The 21,579-nt window shown below is 41.9% G+C and overlaps 1 protein-coding gene across 4 annotated transcripts; it reads right to left on the reverse strand.

Moving 5' to 3' along the window:
• Positions 1–3,837: 3,837 nt before the first annotated feature.
• LOC112258014 (heterogeneous nuclear ribonucleoprotein L-like) lies at positions 3,838–12,657 on the reverse strand. Of its 4 annotated transcripts, none has more exons than XM_024432062.2 (14): positions 12,490–12,657; positions 11,138–11,256; positions 10,768–11,005; positions 10,570–10,655; positions 10,155–10,251; positions 9,970–10,042; positions 6,314–6,349; positions 5,932–6,000; positions 5,551–5,834; positions 5,277–5,398; positions 4,957–5,158; positions 4,776–4,833; positions 4,508–4,651; positions 3,838–4,203 (listed from the first exon to the last, which is right to left on the reverse strand). In XM_024432062.2, exons 1-14 carry the CDS (start codon positions 12,568–12,570, stop codon positions 4,145–4,147), a joined length of 1,668 nt encoding a protein of 555 aa, XP_024287830.1. In that variant the 5' UTR covers positions 12,571–12,657; the 3' UTR covers positions 3,838–4,144. The 4 variants fall into 4 exon arrangements, with proteins under 4 accessions (XP_024287830.1, XP_024287829.1, XP_024287832.1 ...); XM_024432061.2 differs by having other exon boundaries at positions 4,508–4,663; positions 12,490–12,654; XM_024432064.2 differs by having other exon boundaries at positions 4,556–4,651; positions 12,490–12,653.
• Between the last annotated feature and the right edge of the window lie 8,922 nt (positions 12,658–21,579).

Consider the following 21,579-nt stretch of genomic DNA (forward strand, 5'->3'; position numbering starts at 1 on the left):
GTGCCAAAGATAATTATTTGTTTTGCCAAATGTTTGTTATAGAAATGCCATCTGAGTGAAAAGCAAAACGTGCCAGTAGTATTGCAGATCTGGGTCATTGTGCCTCATGAGCCAGTTTTAGTGTGTAAACAATTGGGAAAAACGGTAAAAGACTTGTCACGAAGCGACTCCTGCGTTGTCTTGGCTGTTGGAAGGTGAACATTTGCCCCAGTCGGAGGTCCTGAGCGCTCTGGAGCAGGTTTTCATCAAGGATCTCACTACTTTGCTCCGTTAATCTTTTCCTCGATCCTGACTAGTCTCCCAGTCCCTGCCACTGGAAAAACATCTCCACAGCATGATGCTGCCACCACCATGCTTCGCCGTAGGGATGGTGCCAGGTTTTCTCCAGATGTGACTTTGGAATTCAGGCAAAAAGAGTTCAATCTTGGTTTCATCAGAACAGAGAATCTTGTTTCTCATGGTCTGAGAGTCTTTAGGTGCCTTTTGGCAAACTCCAAGCGGGCTGTCATGTGCCTTTTACTGAGAAGTGGCTTCCTTCTGGCCACTCTACCATAAAGGCCTGATTGGTGGAGTGCTGCAGAGAAGGTTGTCCTTCTGGAAGGTTCTCCCATCTCCACATAGGAAATCTGAAGCTTTACAGAGTGACCATCTGGTCACCTCCCTGACCAAGACCCTTCTCCCCTGATTGCTGTTTGGCCAGGCGGTCAGCTCTAGGAAGAGTCTTGGAGGTTCCAAACTTCTTCCATTTAAAAATGAAGAAGGCCACTGTGTTCTTGGGGACCTTTAATGCTGCAGGCATTTTTTGGTACCCTTCCCCAGATCTGTGCATCGACACAATCTTGTCTCAGAGCTCTACAGACAATTTCTTCAAACTCATGGCTTGATTTTTTTCCTCTGACATGCACTGTCAACTGTAAAACCGTATATAGACATGTGTGTGCCTTTCCAAATCGTGTCCAATCAAATGAATTCACCACAGGTGGACTCCAATCAAGTTGGAGCAACATCTCAAGGATGATCAATGGAAACAGGATGCACCTGAGCTCAATTTCGAATCTCAAAGCAAAGGGTCTGAATACTTATGTAAATAAGGTATTTTGTCATTATGGGATATTGTCTTTAGATTGCTGAGTTGTTTTATATGATTTCATCAATTATACAATAAGGCTCTAACGTAACAAAATGTGGAAAAAGTCACAGGGTCTGAATACTTTCTGAAGGTACATTATGTGTGCCATTCTTTTGGAATGCACCTGCTCAACAAGGTGTCCATGGCCTTGATGTGAAACCAACTAAACAGGTGGTTTATTTTGAGACTGAATCACCCTTGTTGGCTGGTCTCCCAGACTCTCTGTGGGCTAAAGATAAGTTTGACGTTGGGCAAATGAGGAGGGTGGAACCGCTTACGTCACACATGAGAGCACACAGACACGGCCGAGCCCAGTATCCTCTGAGTTAGGAGACATTGCGGGGGAATTACCCCTGTTCATGCTTTATTGGTAGAAAGCGATATTGTGCCTTGTCCAGACAGTCCCTGTAACACCCCCCTCCTTCCAGTCACGAAATCCTCGGGTGATTGCCGTTTTAATTAAGATCTTAGACCAGTTATTAATGTGAGGCAGTCAATTGAAAAGTAGTCTGACATAATGTCTCCTATCTCACCACCACTAATGATATTTGTGTACTTGATGCATGTCGTGTCAGAGCTTCTCAATGTCATGGGGCGTGGATGACAGTGCGCAACTCATCTCTGCTGTCACATCCAACTTAGATCGATATTTGGTTTTATTACAAACGAGAGCACTGAATCCAGCTTCACACAGATATGAGATGACGAAGAGTAGCCTACCATGAGTTTTATGGTGCATTCACGACAACTGGGAACTGATAAATACAAAGTGAAATCATGATGTCAGTGATCTTTAGGTCAAAAAGTCAGAGCTAAGAGGCCTGAGTTCTCAAATTGGAATTCTGAGTTGGATGACCGTTCAAAACGATTTTTCCAAGTCAGAGCTCATTTCCTTCCGAGTTCCCAGTTGTTTTGAGCGTACTGAAGTCTTAGATTTCAGGGTATTCCCTTTGAGTCCCATTGGGATAATGGGATAATTGAAGCTTTTTTAAAGGACACAAATATATTCCCCTTGCTTTGCACCAGCACTCAAGGGCTGCACAGGGTACCCATCTACATCGGCTGCCTTCCTGGCAACTGCCTGGCATTTGACATCACCACCACCCTGGAGCAGTGTGCCCGCAACAAGGGCTATTTTAACTACCCCAACCCCATCATTCTTCTACTACAAAGACTGTGAAACTATGACCTTGAACAAAGCCTGTTTTGAAATGGTTACTTTTTGCAAAGATAAGGTTTGACCATTAACCTAAATCTGAACTGATCTACTACCACTGTGGCCCTCTACATGTCCTCTGTTTTGTATCTGTCTGCAGTGTTCTATCTTTTCTCGAGGACATCAATCTCATCTCCTCTTTTCCTGCTTCTGAAAAAAAAAATGTATACATGAATGAATTGCTGCCCATGGCTTGATATAATACAGTGTCTATTTGTTACACTACAGCTAGGTGGAGGAGCTTACTTGAAAGATCACATCTGCCTCTACACTCAAGAGGTGCTGCTGATGTACAACAGCCTCAACTACAGGTGACGGAGTTGCACTGGAAAACACAGGAGGACCCAAATGTATACTTTTAGTATATTAGAACAAGGTTGGTGTGATATATGCTACCAATAGAGATGCATATTTGTTGGACTCCCCCTGGTTTCTCTGTCTATCCCAGAGGACACTGGTTTGGATGTTTGAAGACATGGACACATGTCAATGTCACTGAGGAAGGATTTGTGGTCATGCATGGCACTACAAACAAGATTTGGTAACACTCCATACAATCAGTATACTCTTCCCAGTCTTTCACTCATCTGTGTAATGCTGTGAATTCCTGACTGTACTAAGGTGCATCTTTAGTCTTGGCATAGTTTCTACCCTGGTCCTGTTTGTGCTGTATAGCCTGAACTCATGTGGTCTTTGTCAATACCAAACCTTGAGTTGGCTATACAGCACGAACAGGCTACATACTGATCACTGGCTGGTGTGGTGCAGTTGGATGTGTCAGGGGAAACGCTCCCTGTGTCAACATGGCGGCACAGATCCTGGAAGCACCAGACTTACTTTGTCAAAGTCTCAAACAAGTAAGGGTGAAGTGTTACATGTGTATAGGTTCTACTTTGTCAGAAAGTGTGCACTCAAAATCTGATTGTATGTTAATTGGACATGGCCTTACATTCTTTAATTCATACCCCTAGAGTACATACTGTGACTATGCATTGTGGTTTATACTCCACATGCATGGATTCCCGTTGGACCACACTAGAGGCCTGTTCTACGTGCTGGTAAGTCTGGTCCCTGGGATGTTCCAAATAGTTATTTCTTTAACATCCATAGTGTTTGCTATCCTGATTTTTCTTATTTGCATATCTTTTACAAGCTGTGTGCTCAGTTTTCAAATGGTTAAATTGATCAATTAAACAGTACCCTATTCAGTGCACATCTCTAGTCAAAAGTAGTGCACTAAATAGGGTGCCATTTGGGATGCATCCTTGGACTCAAATAGAATATAACCACAAATCATGAGATATCTTCCCTTTCAGTACTGTTGTTTCCCTCCTCCAGATGACCCTGGCCACCGTAGTAGGAATCCTCTTCTGCTTCATTGTGTATACCTGCTGTGGTCCAGGCTCGAGGAACCTGTTTAAGACCTTATATCTACTAACTGAAAAGATCACAGCCCTATAGTTCACCATTCACTTTATTAAAACACAGGCCGTATTAACATGGAATTTTTATTTCAGAATAGGAGCGGTTCTTTTTTCCAAGGTCTAATGTACAGAACAAATCAAATTCAACAATAAGTCAAAAAAAAAAAATTCTACATCAAACAATACACTCACTGGTACAAAATCTTGTCCGCAATATTAGCACTTAAGTTAAAGGAAAACACTTGTCGTCTCATACATTTTGTTTCTGATTCATACAGGGGACTTGTAGTGAAGATGTGAATGCAAAATACACTATGCATGGACACAGAGCATTACAGATGTGTGTGGGGGGGGGGGCGGGGGTCAGAGTTCTTTCTAGTTGGCATGCTGCGCAGTTGAGAAACACAGCTTCAGTGTGTAAGGGTACGGACCACCTGGAAGAAAGGGGAGGGGGAGGTTAGCCAACTGGAAAGATTGTGTCAGTCTGGAATAATACATTAACTAGTCTGGGGTGGATTCCCAAAAACAAAGAATCTTTAGCATTAAGATCATAGTTCCTACATTTACACTTGAGCCAATATCTGTAGCGTTTACCATGAATTTGATCTCGGCGAACATAGTCGGTAGGGTAGTACCGTGGCTTTGAATGAATCCTGGCCTTAAGGTGATCTTAGTGCTGAAGATGATCATGTTTTTGGGAAAGTCACTCCTGAAGGACAGACTAGTGTATTTGCTCACCGTTGGTATCATTAGCGGTGGTGTTGTTATCGCAGTCGGAGTACTTACTGGGGTTCTTCATCTGGTAGTGGTTCATCATGGCCAGAGCCTCCATGGAATCGTTTATAGACTCCCACTCCAGCAGCCCGGATGAGCTCCTCTCACCTGTCGCGCCACCCGAGGCGAGACACACACATTCTAATTTATTGACACTGCAACACCTGACCCATGGGAATTCACTCTAATTTAAAGACCAGATATTCATGCAAATAAAGTTCATATCACTCACTCTTTCCAGTGAAGAGTTTGATGCTGGATGGGTTCTTCACACCAAGTTCCTCACAGACCTGAAAGGATCACCCCCCCCCACACACAATCTAGGTAAGTAAACTTGTAACATTCAAATCTCCAAGAAAACCAACAACCCAATCCAAAGCTCACAGCCCCCGAATCATGTCCAGTTGTCTTACCCCATTGAAGACCTCCACGGAGATGTCGGGCTGCCCGTTGAAGAAGTGCAGGACGTTGCTGGGATGCTGGATGCGGTTCTTTGCCGCCTGCTCCGGGGAGGTAAAGCGGTTGTTGCGGGAGCCATGGAAGTCCTTGAAGCTGCTGGAGCCGTCTTCCAGTTCGTAGGACTGACCAGGCATGATGGCCTGCTGCTTGGACACACTGTGGATGGACAACACTAGTATGAGTGTACATTAACACCACAAACTTGTGAGGCGTCTGTTACTAGTCAGTTTCTTTGGATGTCAATGTGTATGCAGAGTTTGAAAGCAGCACTGACCAGACGTTGAGCTTCTGTCCAAACAGGAAGTTGTTGTTGAGGTGGCTGATGGCACGGTCCACAGCGTAGCAGTCGCCCATCTCCACCATGGCTGCCCCCGGCTTACTCTTCATGAACTTCACCTGAGGACGGAGGGGGACAGGGTTCAGAAACACTATCCTACTACCCACCTCCAACATGGCCACAGAACAGATTTTTCACCAGTCTATACCCCCAACAAGAACAGTCTATAACCTCTGCCTCAATAATACACTGCTCCCCTGTCTGGACTCACCCGCTCCACATTGCCGTAGAGACAGAAGACGTTGAAGACCTTGTCGGCGTTGATCTTCGCGGGCTCCAGGCCGTACACCATGACAACAGGGGAGTCAGCGTGGGCGGTGTAGTCACCGGGGGGAGGTGGGCCATGTCCGTACCCAGGTCCCCCGTAGCTTCCACCACGTCCGCGGCCACGCCCTCCCATCAGAGGCCCCATGCGGCGCCCGCCCTCATAATGAGGAGGAGGGGGCCCATAGCCACTTTCATCATGGTAGCCGTGATAAGCACCAGTCGGCCCGCCTTGTGAGAGGAATGGATAGACAGAGTGGTGGTTACTGGGCAAACTGATTCAAATAGTCACTGGAGTCCTTCTAGACATCCCAACTCCTATACTTACCATACTCTGGAGGGTGGTCTCCTAGTAAAGCTGGCGGCCTCGCACGCTTGTTGGGGTTGGCATTGGGATCTGAGAGCAAGAAATAGCAATAAAGTTAGCCACTGAATGCTGATTTGACAGTGTATCAAAAGAGGCACAGCTACAAGCTATGGGGCAGTGTTGTGATTAACATGCACGAGAAGCTGGGTTAAGATATTTACTGTCTTAAAACCATACGTTACAAGCTTATGCAGGCCCTCATACTATTTGTTACCATAACTAAAACAAAATGTAACATACTGGAGATTTGTATGAGGATTTAACAGCAGCATAGCAAATGGAACAGAGTCACACTAATGTATTCCATTATTGCTCAATCATTATCATACGAACTCACACACACCTTGTGAATTGTTCCAATTGCCTTCAGCGTCAGCATCTGTGCAGGTACATACATACACATGTCAAAACCAAAACAAATCATGTACAAACTTGAATATTTGTTTGTAGTTTAACCAAAAGCAAGAATATCAAATTAACATTTAATCAGTTAACATGTTGCAAAACATAAAATGACATCTAGGAAAAACTAGAACCCCCTGACAAATAAACTAATTCAAACATTAACGGGCTACATGTATTAATGTTTTAATTTTTATAAAATCAGAACAATTCTATTAAAATGTACAGTCATTACATTGGCTAAAAGGAGCAGCCCTTTTCCCCAGTTAGTAGTAATGTGATATAGCACTAATAATACATTGAATATCACGTAGTAGCTAAGCTTAATGTTTATTTGATTCTAGCATGACTTGAGTTTCATAGCCTGACAAATGCATAGCACCCCACCCATGGACAACAGTCTGAAAAGCATTTGACAAAAACATGGCCTAGAATTGTATACGTGTGAGTGAACATATTACATTGGCTAGCTATAATATGGAGCAACAACCAGAGACATTTCCTCAAATGTCCAGTGAATTGTGATTTTAGAAACTACTTTAACTTATACATCTAACAGTGGTCTGCATCAAAATATGACTAGAAATTCAATTCCTTCTTCCCCTTTTCATAGAAGTTGCTGTGATACAACACATTTCTAAAGCAATATTACAGAGGATAGCCTAAAGAGCACTAGCAGCAATCTCAGTGAGGAGATTCCAGAACTAATTTGATAAATCAACGATTTACATATGGGGTTGACAAAGTCAATCACAACAAGCAGACATTTACATTTCAACCATTCTCTATCACCTGGTCAGTCACGTCTCTTTACATGTACTTACAGCACCAGACACGGAGAACACAGGATGCAGAAGGCTGGTAGGGGGCACTGGTCAGTGACGATCCCACCCACCAAACCTGTGACTCCAGCTTCAACTCACTGTTTCCACATTTCCCCACCAGAGAAAGAGTATACACCAATCTTCCACGCTTCGCTCCAAGTTGGTTGCTTTGTTTTTAAGTGTTGCCATTTGAGGCACATTTCCAGCTTACCGTGCTTTGACCGCAAAGCCAGAGGACATTTGCACCGTTTGAGGCGTGTCTTGTCGTCAGACACAGAGCCAAACCTGCATCACACGGGAGGCGTTAAGAGGCATCACTACAGGCCAGTTCAGAAAGGAAAAAACAACGTAGTAGAATCAACACAAGAACAGCACAGAGAGAAGAGGGGGAGGGTACAAGGGAAAAAAACAGAGCACCCAAGTCCATCAATGCAGAGAGAAGTTTGGGAAATGCTGAGGTTTCTATCAGTTTGCCTCTGTGCTTGTATGCTTGGCGGGTGTTTGATGCTTGTGTCTTCGTGGTCCCCGTTTGGGTTTGTGCAGTGCGTCTTCTCATGTAAGGGGTCGCACAGTGTGCTGCTTGTTTTTTTTGTACAATGGATGTGGTCCCCCCAATGGCGAAGTGAGGCTTCTAGTGCTTGGCAGTAAAATCATCTGGAATGGCATTGTCTGCGTGGTGGTGTGTTGTCATGGCGATTCAACTTGGTGTGTTGCCATGAGTATTCAGCTCGGTGGTGTTTTGTTCAGCACAAGAGGGGAGAGTGATATCAAAAGGAAGCCCACACACCCAAGTCAAGAGACGGGACGGCATAGGGGTAGTTTGAGAAAAAGTGTTCCCGCTGCCTCTGTATATTGTCTCAGTATGTAGTGTCATCTGTTCCCTTCTCGGGCTGTTAAGTGTGTTTTGAAAACTCCTCTGTTGCTCGCTTAGTGGTTGGTGTCTGACAGTCGGATCCCGAGGGCTGGGAGGAGTGGCCTTAAATCGGCCACACACCAGACTCCTGCCCCCATCAAACAAAATGTGTTGTGTCAATAGGTGAGATCTTCAGCGTTCTGGAGATGGGATATGCTGTAACTTGTAAGAGGAGGATGGATGGATATCAATCTATCAGATCAGTCTGTGGTGGTGGATAATGCTGGCTGTCTGCACAAAGACTCTTGGGAGTCTCAGGCCCTCACCATGATCAAAACAGGATGGCTATTTTCCCCAAACCAAAAGTGGGATAAAAAGAGGAACATGGTTTTCCTTGCAGAAGTGGAGAGAGTAGTGGTGGAAATTTGGATTAGGAAGAAAATCAGGTTGTGTGAATTCCAGTGTCTGCTGCCCCCATTGTGTCCGATGTTAACCGAGGAACTGGTTGGTTTGGAATGCCTGTGGGTGGGTGCTGTTGTAGCTGATGTGTCTTAAGCTACAGCATGTGTCTGCTTAGGGCTTTAGGTGAGTCTGTATGTGCACAGTGAGGACACGAGGAGCAGTGCCGGCCGCACTTAACACCTGCACATTAACAGGGGCTGTCTAAACACTGCCGGTATTTTTTCTCTCTTACACCTCCTGAGTGTCAAATGTCAAATGAAAATGTGGCCATGGTGTGGATGAAACTACTAAAACCAAAACGCATCGTGGCTAAAATATGAGAATCTGATAGTCAAATGGACTACCACCTCAAATAGAAATGTGTTCCCTTTTGCATAAAGGGATCAGGGCATACAGCTAGAAGCAAGGCAAATGGCATACTGCAATTTCACTGTGTCCCATTGGATGGCAAATATTATCTGCTGTAAGAGGTTGAACTAAGAGAGCAATGTTAGATTAATGTATCTACCAAGCTTCATACATTACTGGAACACCATGATTTTATTTTGGCACTCATGGCAGCACACCATATACAAATGGAGAGAAGGCCACAAGAAACCCTGCCCGGATTCAAAACTGCCATCCACAAATAGTCAGAATGAACAACTGATTGACAGGTCGTAAACTGGACTTCTTGAAAGTTCCAGGAATACCATGGATTCCTTTAACACTTGCCTCTGCAATGTTACCATAGAGATTCCTAATGAAATAAACATTTTAATTAAAGGCCACCCCAAAGGCAGGGAAAGCTGGTCCATGCGAGCTACAGAGTCAGAGGTTGCTAACACACTGGCTGGAACAAAAACCTAGATACTTTAGCCTCAAGGAACAGATTTTAATGCCAAACCTGACTTTAGCCATGATTGGTCAAACTAAAAAAAGAACCATAAGTGTTATTTTTCAACAACAACAAAAAATCTCCAATATGGTTTTGAGATGAATGGGTGCAGGGGCATTCCAAGCAAGACACCTAGGGTGTAACACGGTGCTTGGGTGCAGACAGGAGCTTGACGTGAGGGAGTGAGGTGTGACACACTGCGGGGAATGTGAACCTGTGTGACAAGAACCTAGGTGCTTCAATTGTGACATAACGAGGCATTCATCAGTTTAGCCAAGAATGCATGCAGCGGTCTGAGATGCAGACGATTCACAGTGCAGGAGCATGTGCTGCAAAATGGCTACCCCTCGAGGTCACTCCTTGTGCCCTTACTGTCTGTCGTGTTGTGAGAGAGCGTGATGCGTCACAGAAGTAGTGCCTCACCCGCATCACTGCTCGTCGTGGCCAAAGTCACCATGGAGCAGGGCGTTCAAAGGCACTACACCCGGAGGCCTGGGACCCTACCCATCCCACAATGCCATAAGAGCAGGAGGGGAAGAGAGAAGGGGATGGGGAGGGATGCAGGGCTGTGTTTATTTTACCGTGGCCACTCGGGTTGGGGTTTGTGTAGTCCCAGGTGTCCTGGTCATTTTTGAACACGTTGAGGCGGGTTGGCTACAAGGAGAGACATTTGAGCATTTGATTATTTTGCCCATTGCAGTGTTCCTTCAGTGAAATTACCTTAGTGTTTAGATGGACAATTGAAGATAAGCATGTAACCACTCACCTTGGCATACTCAATCTTCAGTGTGCAGCAGCCCGAGTAGATGTCTGCCCCATTTAGAGAGGCTTTCGCCCTCTGGGCACTTTGTACAGCATCAAATGTATGGGAAGTCATGGAAACTATGGGTAATAAATGCATACTATGCCTACTTTCCACATTATATGTTTCTCTTGTAATTCAAAGCTCTATTTACAAAACAATAAGCACTTGATACACAATTAGATCTATGTCAAGCACAAGTATTTACTAGCCACCACTTGCAAATGACAACAGTCAGTGGTGCTGACAGGAGCTTTAACTGTGGCGTGAAGTAAGGTTGTGTGGCATGCACAGTGGAGAATGTGAACCTGTGTGTGGAGACGAGATCCCCGGCACGATACGACATTTTCAACAATATAAGATTTTGAGCAAAGGATATTCCACCATGGCCTGAACGCCATTCTTCCTGAAGATGACAATCCTTTGGACGGGCCCACAGTTGTTACAGACTGTGTACAGTACATCCTGCAGAGCAAAGAGCCAAATGGTATGACTAACAACGCAATGCAGGGAGCCAAACAAGTGTGCCTTGTCACGGCAACGAAACAGCTGCCTTGTATAATAGTGGGTGTGTTACCGAGGTGATGGGGTAGATGGGGTTCATGATGGTGAGCAGCAGCACGTTATTGACGCTGCGCGAGTCGTCTGGGTCTCCGGGCCGGGAGATCTTCTGGCTGGTGGAGTAGTTGATGAAGGCGGGGTGCCCGGCAATGTAGACCTGGTTCTCGGCTGCATAGGTCACAGCATTGCAGGATCCATTCATGTCCTCGTACTCCACCAGGGCCTGGCGCTTCTTGGGCATCATGACCACATAACTGTGAAGAGAATGGAAGATGGAATAATTTGGTTTCTATGCACTGCATGATAAACCTACAGGAACAAAAGACGTCACCAATCAATTTGGAATGGTGCAAAATAAAAATCTGGTCAAAGAAAAGGATAATTACCTTATGGTCCCAAACTCCTGCAGGGCTTCCACTAGATCTGCCTCCATGATGCCATCAACAAGGCCCCTGATGTGGACCACTGGGGAAGGGAGTGTTTTATGGGGGTCATCATAGCCCTCCTTACAAACAAGACCAAAAAGTTGATTAGAGAAAACCAGTACAGATTACCAATGCAATAAAGACATCCCCAGGGTGTATGTTACCAATTAAAACCAACCTGTATTGATGACAGAGCGACACAGGAACCACCCAAGAGTACAACACAAATCCAAGCTAGCTAAAGTAAACAATGATGGGGTTGGCAAGCAAAGTGTGTACTAAATAGAACACCAAATCATAAACATAATTTAAAGGGTGGTGGGCTTTGTATAAAGTGCCTGATCTTCTTGAAAAGCCAATCCCGTGTATAAGTGAGTAGGATGGATGTCAGCCTGGGGATTGTTAGCTGGCTAACTAACTTAAAGTTAGGTAGAAAATACTCGGAAACAAGTGCACAAAACGGGGTGGGTATAATTTGTGTTACGTTCCAACAGGAATCTGTCCCAAAAACTTTGTAAATAAAGTTGCCAACAAGCAATGCATATAAAGTTGTATATCGGCAAAATAAGATACCAGGTAAGGAGTGGGCAATTTTGTTGAGGTTTTTCCACTCACAACGTTTATTCAACAAACAACGCATACAAAGTAACACGATCAATTCACCTTGCTAACTCACTACGTAGCTTATGCTTCATGTTTGTCCATAGGGTACCAGAGTGAGGACAGACATTTTTCGGAATAAACGTGGTGAGTGAAAAACTTTGAAATAGCACACTCCCTACCCGGTATCTTATTCGGCCGCTATACAACTTTGTATGCGTTGCTTGTTGGCAACCTTGTTATTTGCGAAGTTTTTGGAACAGATTACAGTTGGAACGTTGCACAAATTATACCCACCCCACAAAATGAATTAAATTTTCACCAAGTATTCCCGCTTGGATATGGTGACTAAACTAACCTCCATCATACAACGCTAACTAACGTTCGGAACCTAGTTAGCTAACGCCTACTATCCTCATTAGCCGTACATCTTCAACGATAAAATTACGCAAGATAGCAATGTTGGCTACGTTAAATACAGTTTACAAAACTGGAGAAATACATAGCTAACTAGTTTAGCTAGAAAAAAAATACCGGTTGTGCGGCTAGCTAGTTACCTTCAGCTAACGTTAGCTAGTTCCGTCTGGCTCAGGCTAGCTAGTGTTCAGCATTCATGTTGTTGCACACTCGAAGTTCCAAAATGCTGAGGGTAGGAAATGTTTTACTGATGCATGCACTTTTCATCCCCAACGAAGTCGCCAGTCAATACTTACCGTCGTCATCCCGTCTTCGGTTTTCTGTCTTTTCGTTGCTCTGCCACCCTCGTTGTAATAGCGACCTGCTGCAGCAGCCATGTTGTCTTCTTCTTCTAGAATATTATGGCAAACATTATAGGTGCATGCCGCCACCTACTGTACTGGAGTGTGTTGTCACCGGGAGTACACTACACGATCTTGCCCCGATTTAGCTGTCCCAGACAAGTTTTTAAGATCGGAGACAAAATCACCATGTTGTTGCCTACTCGGGACGGGCGGCCGTCACCGTCGCTCGTTAAATGTGAGCGGGTCAAAGACGCAATCAGAGGGCTTCCGATCTCGTATGTGAGCAGGCCCAGATGTCCCGTAGTTTCAAACATGTTTGATTTTATCGGACAAAAATCTGCAATGCTCTTGTGGAGTGAGATGTACAACGACAAGTTTTGAAAACGGTGATCAGAAAAAGCCAAAGAGAGCTTGCCAGAGAAGAGGCCAGTGCAGCGGTCTAAAGCACTCAGGGCATGAGGCAATCACTACAGTCCCTGGTTCGAATCCAGCCTGTATCATATCCGGCCGTGATTGGGAGTTCCATAGGGCGGCGCACAATTAACTCAGCATCGTCCCGGTTTGGTAGGGGTAGGCCGTCATTGTAAATAAGAATTGGTTCTTATCTGACTTGCATAGTTTAATAAAAAATAAAATAACCAAAGCATCAACTCGTTACAGCTCTGAAGTGCACAAGCAATGTTATTCAATTCAAAATGTTGACTAGACATTTCAACTCTGTGTGGCAAGCGTAAATGTCTGACTGAAAACGTTAATGAGGCTGCTTTGATCCACAGCTAGTTGTAGCTACGTTAAATCGTATCACATCATTGTTTTAGCGAGACAACGTGCAATCGACAATCCTCACGACCAAGCGAAGAACGTTGTAGTGTGTCATCCCCGTCTGTGCCACATCTTTTAGTGTTGGCAAGACAACAAAAACATACAGGAAATACGGTCGTTTAATGTGAGAGGCTCAGTGACGTTAGGATGTTGATGGTCATGTTGTGTACACCAGGTTTAAATGTTTTAAGAACCAAACACTAGAGAAACTAAACCCTAATATCTAATCGTCTACTACTTGTATTGCACCGACTCAGATGACTGATGATTGTCTAAAATAAATGGATAATAAGATAATAGTTTGAACTGTATTGTTAGATTTCAGTGCAGCCTTTGAAGTTATTGATCATAATTTGTTATTGAAAAAACTCACTTGTTATGAATTTACATAACCTGCCATCACATGGTTGGAGAGTTGAGGGTTGAAGAGAATTTGACTTGTTCTCTTCTTGTCTTTTTAATACACATTTGTTTGTTGAAAATGCATAACCACTTGTATAATCTATTTGCATACACTTCAAACAGACTTACATACCCCACCAAACACACCACTATGGGTTTCTTCACTGTACCCAAACCAAAAACAGATTTAATGCATCACTCAGTTATGTATAGAGCCATGCATTGTGGAATGATTTGCCACCAGAGGTTACTCAGGCAAAAAGCAAGCTTTAAAAAAATACATTATATCACATCATCTCTTTCTAAAGATCTAATTTAACTGTATGTAAGAATATGAATATGTATGAATAGTGTGTAAACTGTATTTTTGTTGTCTCTTGTCTTTCCAATATATAACTCTTATATTGTTGATTTTTAAAATGGTAAATGGTATATATATATAGGGGGTTCTACATTCAAATATGTGTGTTTATGGTTCATATATATATATATATATATATTTGAACCATAAACACACATATTTGAATGTAGAAACCCTACCCATAGGCTGTTCATACAAAACAACTGTTTATCAGCCATTTTCATCTTTGAGAAGAACATACAGCAAGACTTTGCCACTGATCATTTAAATCCCCAGTTAATCAACCATCTTTCAACAGCCAATATATGCTGTAGCTTGTTGAATTGATTTGATCATGAGAGACATTCCTTCCCCTCTTCCAAATTGCTCCATTGTCAGAATATAAGGAAGCCCTAATGCCCCTAACCACATTCGTAAAAACATTGTTAATAATAATGTTGAACAGAATATAACTGATAGCACTGCCTTGAGGAATACTATTAGCATTTGTATTTATGACTCCCCATTAGCTGCTGCCAAGGTAGCAGCTACTCTTTCTGGGGTCCAGAAAAATTAAGGCAGATATATACAATTTTATAAACATTACAATACATTTTTACAACATATTTCACAACACATTGTCAACTCCAAAATCATCATATACACTGTGTCCCATTTGAACTCGAAAGGAACAATTAAATAGAAGGCCAAAACCCAGTTAAATAACCTCACACCAATGCCCAATCTTTCCATCTTCATCAGTAGCCCTTCTCTCCACATAGTATTATAGGCCTTTTCAATGTCAAAAAAGACAGTAGCCATTACTTCTTTCGTGACCAGAGTTTTTTTTTTTTTTTACACTTATTTGCTCACCTTGACTAATACATCCAGGGTAGGTCTACCTTTACAGAAACCACTTTGACAATGACTCTATAAACCTCTGTGCTCCAGGAAATAGCACAATCTATTGACAATCATCTTTTCCATCAGTTTACATACAGTGGTGCAAAAAAGTATTTAGTCAGCCACCAATTGTGCAAGTTCTCCCACTTAAAAAGATGAGAGAGGCCTTTTCATCATAGGTACACTTCAACTATGACAGACAAAATGATAATTTTTTTCTCTCCAGAAAATCACATTGTAGGATTTTTAATGAATTTATTTGCAAATTATGGTGCAAAAAAAGTATTTGGTCAATAACAAACGTTTATCTCAATACTTCGTGATATACCCTTTGTTGGCAATGACAGAGGTCAAACATTTTCTGTAAGTCTTCACAAGGTTTACACACACTGTTGCTGGTATTTTGGCCCACTCCTCCATGCAGATCTCCTCTAGAGCAATGATGTTTTGGGGCTGTTGCTGGGCAACACAGACTTTCAACTCCCTCCAAAGATTTTCTATGGGGTTGAGATCTGGAGACTGGCCACTCCAGGACCTTGAAATGCTTCTTACGAAGCCACTCCTTCGTTGCCCGGGTGGTGTGTTTGGGATCATTGTCATGCTGAAAGACCCAGCCACGTTTAATCTTCAATGCCCTTGCTGATGGAAGGAGGTTTTCACTCAAAATCTCACGATACATGGCCCCATTCATTCTTTCCTTTACACGGATCAGTCGTCCTGGTCCCTTTGCAGAAAAACAGCCCCAAAGCATGATGTTTCCACCCCCATGCTTCACAGTAGGTATGGTGTTCTTTGGATGCAACTCAGCATTCTTTGTTCTCCAAACACGAGTCAACTACAAACAAGCAAGATTTCTTCAGATAACTTTACAGTTCAAAGTGGATGGCCATGATAATGTCCCAATTTCAATGTCTCACCTGAGCCGCCATCACCTTTACCACCCATTATGTCTTGTCCATTCGTCAACCAGTATACCAGCAACATAAGAGAAGTTTAGAACAGATCTCTCCCCATGCTCACTCCACATGGACTCCTCTCACACTCCTGAGAAAAGACATGAGATAAAAGCAGTTGATAGCTTAGATTGGATGCTGTACACCGGTTGCTGTCTCGGACTCATTTCTCTCGGTAGAAGTGGTGTGGACAGGGCCGTATTGAACGCCTTTGTCACTCTTCTTCAGCCAGTTAGAGGGGTGTTTGATGTACACACACTGTTCGGTCCAATTATCTCTTCCATGCATTAAGATACCATCTGATGTCACTTTTCATGATAAACTCAAGAGGACAGATCAGAACAACAGTTTAGTTCAGTTCATTAACTATATGATAAATTAATACTTTTACCAATTATTCTTAATACAAATGTCTAAACATATGTCAAAGAGAATAACAACACATTCTATTGAAACTATTCTTTCAAATTGGCTTATAGTCCCCATCACACTGTTAGCTTCATCGTAGAGCCAAAGGATCAGGAAGTTAGACCTATAACCCATTGGGAATAGAACAGAACAAACAACACAACAATACACTCCTTCACATATCACTCCATACACTCTTACACATCACTCAAGGTAAACTTCAATCCAAAACCTCAAAGGTTTGTTCCCTCCCCCATTTTGACACATAACTCTCCATGAGAGTAATGTGAAAAAAGAAAATAACACTACACTACTAATGGTCAAAAAAATGGTCAAAAAATGGTCAAAAAAACAAAACTTTTCAAATAACAAAATCCAATTAAAATCATATGTACCCATATAGTCATAGGAAAATAGACTAATTAGTAAGGGGGTGATAAGTTTTTTCAAATTTTTCAAATGTTCTACTTTTGACTTTTGACTTCCTATGAAATCATATTGCAAATGGACAAAACATATGCCTTTTGGACAAGTAAAATAAAAAAATAAAAAATATGATAATAAATTTGACAAAAGTATGTTCATACAGTTCTTATACATGTGTAATTGACAAAAAATCAAAAGAATTTCGAAAAATATCAAAATTTTACTCTTGACTTGTGTTACATTTGCAATATGAAAAATGACGGTGGAGCGCACTCGCCATCTATTGGATTTTTGCAGTGTTACACTTGGCATTTGCAATCAACTTTGAATGAAACTACGTCCAATTGAGTGGTATTGTCCATTGTGTATATGTTTCGTACGGTGCCAATATGATCCCATTAATTTTTGTCCATTTCAGGGGGGTGTTCTATTACATACATACCCCAACCAGAAGCCATGGATTACAGGCGACATCCGCACTGAGCTAACCTGCCACTTTCAAGGAGCTTATAATAAATCCTTCTATGCCCTCCGACGAACCATCAAACAGGCAAAGCATCAATACAGAACTAAGACTGAATCGTACTACACCGGCTCTGATGCTCGTCGGATATGGCAGGGTTTGTAAACTATTACAGACTACAAAGGGAAGCACAGCCGCGAGCTGCCCAGTGACACGAGCCTACCAGACCAGCTAAATTACGTCTATGCTCGCTTCGAGGCAAGTAACTCTGAAACATGCGAGCATCAGCTGTTCCGGACGACTGTGTAATCACACTCTCCGTAGCCGATGTGAGTAAAAATAAATGCATTATTATTCCCATACCATTATTACAGAGACTCAGATAAATGATGCCTATTTGCTACTTAGCTTAATCAAGCCTTTCTCAAAATACAACACTGCCCCTTTAAGACAAAAATAAGCTCTGTACCTGACTTGCTTTTCAAAGATGTCTAGAAACGTACAAGTTTTGTGCTCTTGTAGGAAGGAATCACTCCCCTATTGCTGACTACAAATTATCTATAACTGGGCTATTAACACACTGATGCACTAACTAGCAAACATTATGAACAGAATGTGGCTACATGCAGCTCTTATTTTGATCTTAAAACAAGTTTATCTACTCACTACCACAGCAGTAAACAGTCCAGTTCATAGTAAATGGCACAGATCTATATTATATAGTCTATATGGATAGTCTATTTGCATATAGGCCTACTACAGCTCTGATTGGTTACACTGCACTTGTCTGTGTCTGTGTAGAGTATGGGCTGCGTCGTGCACATAGAATCCTAGTCCAATGCGTTCTGCCTACAACAAAATCTCTTGCATAGTTCATTTTGTTTCTGTATGTTACATTGAAAGTGGTTAATATTGCATTGATTTGATCACAATTGCCACAGTAAAGGGAAATGTTGATAGTGTTAACGAACAGTGAAAACTCTAGAAAGTTGAGTGTAGTTCAATCTCGTGCTTCTCCATGGTCGGATATTTCTTCTGAGCTTTGTGTACCAGTGCTGCAGGCTGCAACGCTCACATGCTGAATTGAACGGGCACACGCCTGCATGTTGATTTTATCCATCCACACCAGATGCACGCAACTCTGAACCACCTATATTATTTTGTGAAAGGTCGAAATGCATGAAATTCATTAATGGCCATTTATCTAGCTACCTTGCTGTTGCTACCTAATTTGTCCTGGGATATAAACATTGGGTTGTTAGTTTACCTGAAATGCACAAGCTCATCTACTCTGACAATTCATTTGTATTTAATTTAAAAGGCATCCCGCTGGCGGGACAACTTCCAGTGAAACTGGGGGGCGCGCAATTCAAATAAACAATCATAAAAATGATGGATATTAAACATTTATGTACATACAAGTCTCTTATATCGGTTAAAAGCTTAAATGATTGTTAATCTAACTGCACTGTCCGATTTACAATAGGCTTTACAGTGAAAGCATGCCATGCGATTGTTTGAGGACGGCGCCCCACATCAAAATATTTTTCAACCAGCACAGGTTTCATAAATTCACAAATAGCGATTAAATATTCACTTACTTTTTGAAAATCTTCCTCTGATTTGTCATCCAAAGGGTCCCAGCAACAACATGTAGTGTCGTTTTGTTAGATAAAATCCTTCTTTATATCCCAAAAAGTCTGTTTAGTTGGCACCATTGAAAGGAAGGAATCCAAAAAGCTACCGCTAAACTTTGTTATAACAAGTCAAAATACATTTCTACTTAATTAACCCTTATGTACCCTAAAATGTAATTAAACTATAATATCTAATACGGAAAGAAGTAACATATGTTCAATAGGAAAACGATATTAGCAGGTGCGCGTCTTCTTCGTTGCGCGTGCACAGACTGATTACTAAAACTCATAATTATTCCTCGTTTGGGAAGAAACAAGCCTGAAACCTTGAACAAAGACTACTGACATCCAGTGGAAGCCATAGGAATTGCATATGGGGAGCTGGATTACATTTCTTCCCGAAACATTCTAGAGCATAGCCTCTCTTAAAAAAAATGATGGTTGGTTTTTCTTTGGATTTTCTCCTACCATATCTATTTTGTTATAGTCTCCTACACTATTTTAACATTTCTACAAATGTCAGAGTGTTTTCTTTCCAATGGTACCAATTATATGCATATCCTGGGCTTCAGGGCCTGAGCAAAAGGCAGTTTACTTTGGGCACGTCAGTCAGGTGGAAATGGAGAAAAATAGACCCTAGCCTCAAAAAGTAAATTTAACTGATCATGTGTGGTGTCAGCAGTGAGTGTGTACATGTAAATGTAATGTGTGAGCATGGGTGCATGTGTATGTGTGTATGCATGAATGTGAAGTGTCAGTGTAGGTGGGTGTGGCTGAATGTTAGAGACCTGAGGATGGGCAAAGTCCTTTCAGGTAGTCAGTGTGGATAGTCTGTGGGAGAGAGGGAGGGCGGGGGTAGTTAGCTATTCAACAGTTGTATGCTATTCAACAGTCTTATGGCCTGGGGAAAGAAGCTCTTTTGGAGCCTGTTGGTCTGTGACCCGATGCTCCGGTACCGCCTGCTGGATGGGAGCAGAGAGAACATGGCTCGGTTGGCTGGAATCCTCAGATTGCTGGAGTTTTTCAGGCCTTTCTCAGACCCCACCTGGCATGAATGTCTTCGGTGGCTGGGAGCTTTTAAGATGTATTAGCTGTTGTTTAAAGAAAGTTTTTAACAAACAGGGAAACCTTTGCCCATCCCCTTTAGCCCAGACAAAAAAATTGTACATTATAGCAATAAACTTTTAGCAATTGATTAGTATTTTAAATCTGTGATTATTATACTATTATTTTGGTGAGGAAAAACATTTTGGTACTGGTAGCTGGGGATTCTACAACAAGCACACAGATTGCATAGAAATTGGTAAATAGAACAGATGTATTCATTATATTATGTGATATAACATTAGCTAGCTACATTGAATCAAACAAATATTTAATTCAAAGAGACAGGCAACATTCCAATGCCCACCCCTTTTCTAACAATGTTTCTACCGTCCAATCACCACAAACACTAGTAGGGGAGGGAAAATCTATCACTCTTGCACGATTGGTCTGTTGTGATAGATTGACGGATCACTCCCACCACTGTACGTTTGCTCCAGCTCCTGTCATATTTTTTTTACATTATAATTTCTATTGCAACAATAATATCACAATACTACATATCAATACAGGGACAATACAGTGTGCACAATGAAAATGGGTGAAGAGAAATCTAACAAAATATAACAAGAATGTTTCAGGACACATTTAGATGTGACAAGGCAATGAGATAGCAACATACATTCAGAGACAACTTCATGACTTTAGACATTTTAAGTTTTACAAGTTTGAGGGATTTATAACATTTTTGCAGTTCAATATATAAAAAATGAATAAACATTATCCCACCTCAAGGGAGTAGCCTCCCTATCCTTTAGGAAAAGGGCAGTATCATCTGCAAATTGACTGATATTTCTATCTTTACCAAAAATATGAATCCCGTTTAAATGATCAGATTTGTTAAGAAATAAGGCTAAGAAATATGTGGCTAAAATAAGTTAAAGAGGGGAGCTTTGACAACCCTGTTTAATTCCTCTAGCAATAGAGAAATTAGTGGATGTTCTTTTGCTCATAGCCACCGAACTGCTAGTATCATTATACATCAACCTTATCACTTTACAGAAATTCTCCCCGAACCCAAAGTAGGTTCTAAATAAAAAGTTGTCCTCTAAAGTGTAAAAAGCCTTGAAAAAAGCGAGACTATTTAAAGCCATATTCTTTTATGAACTCTGTAATGAGTTCTGCTGTAATGTAGGTTATCTAATACATTCTATGAACTCTGTAATGAGTTCTACTGTAATGTAGGTTATCTAATACCAATTGTATATGGTTATGAATACTCCTTCCTTTAATGAAGGCTGATTGAGTTTCAGTCAGATCTGACAGAACAACTGGTCAGGGTGGTGGATGCGCTACATTCATAAATGCATATCGTAATTTAACTGTTCCACCTGCATATGAATGTGTGATGGTTGACATCCCCAGTAAAGGTAATAATATTAAGCTGGTCAATTTCAACAATCCTTGTTGAAAACTTTGTATAGCAATGTTTGATGAAATGTCAGGATACTTGGGATCTAGAGAGATATGGTGTGGTGTCTTTAATACACATACTACTTTATAGGGAAGCCCACATACTGATGCTAATGGTGTGATTGTCGAAAATATGATGGAAGAAAAGGCATTAGTATGTCTTAACGATGG

Source organism: Oncorhynchus tshawytscha, linkage group LG09, assembly GCF_018296145.1.
Source record: "Oncorhynchus tshawytscha isolate Ot180627B linkage group LG09, Otsh_v2.0, whole genome shotgun sequence".
NCBI classification, from domain to species: Eukaryota; Metazoa; Chordata; class Actinopteri; order Salmoniformes; family Salmonidae; genus Oncorhynchus; species Oncorhynchus tshawytscha.

Bases quoted from the DNA above. Each gene is read 5' to 3' on its own strand.
- LOC112258014 (XM_024432061.2), bottom strand. From the start codon at position 12,570: ATGGCTGCTGCAGCAGGTCGCTATTACAACGAGGGTGGCAGAGCAACG. The intron at 11,257-12,489 runs GTAAGTATTGAC...CTTGTTTGTAAG, and splicing joins CCGAAGACGGGATGACGACG to GAGGGCTATGATGACCCCCA. The intron at 10,252-10,569 runs ATATCCTTTGCT...GACTTCCCATAC, and splicing joins GGCGTTCAGGCCATGGTGGA to ATTTGATGCTGTACAAAGTG.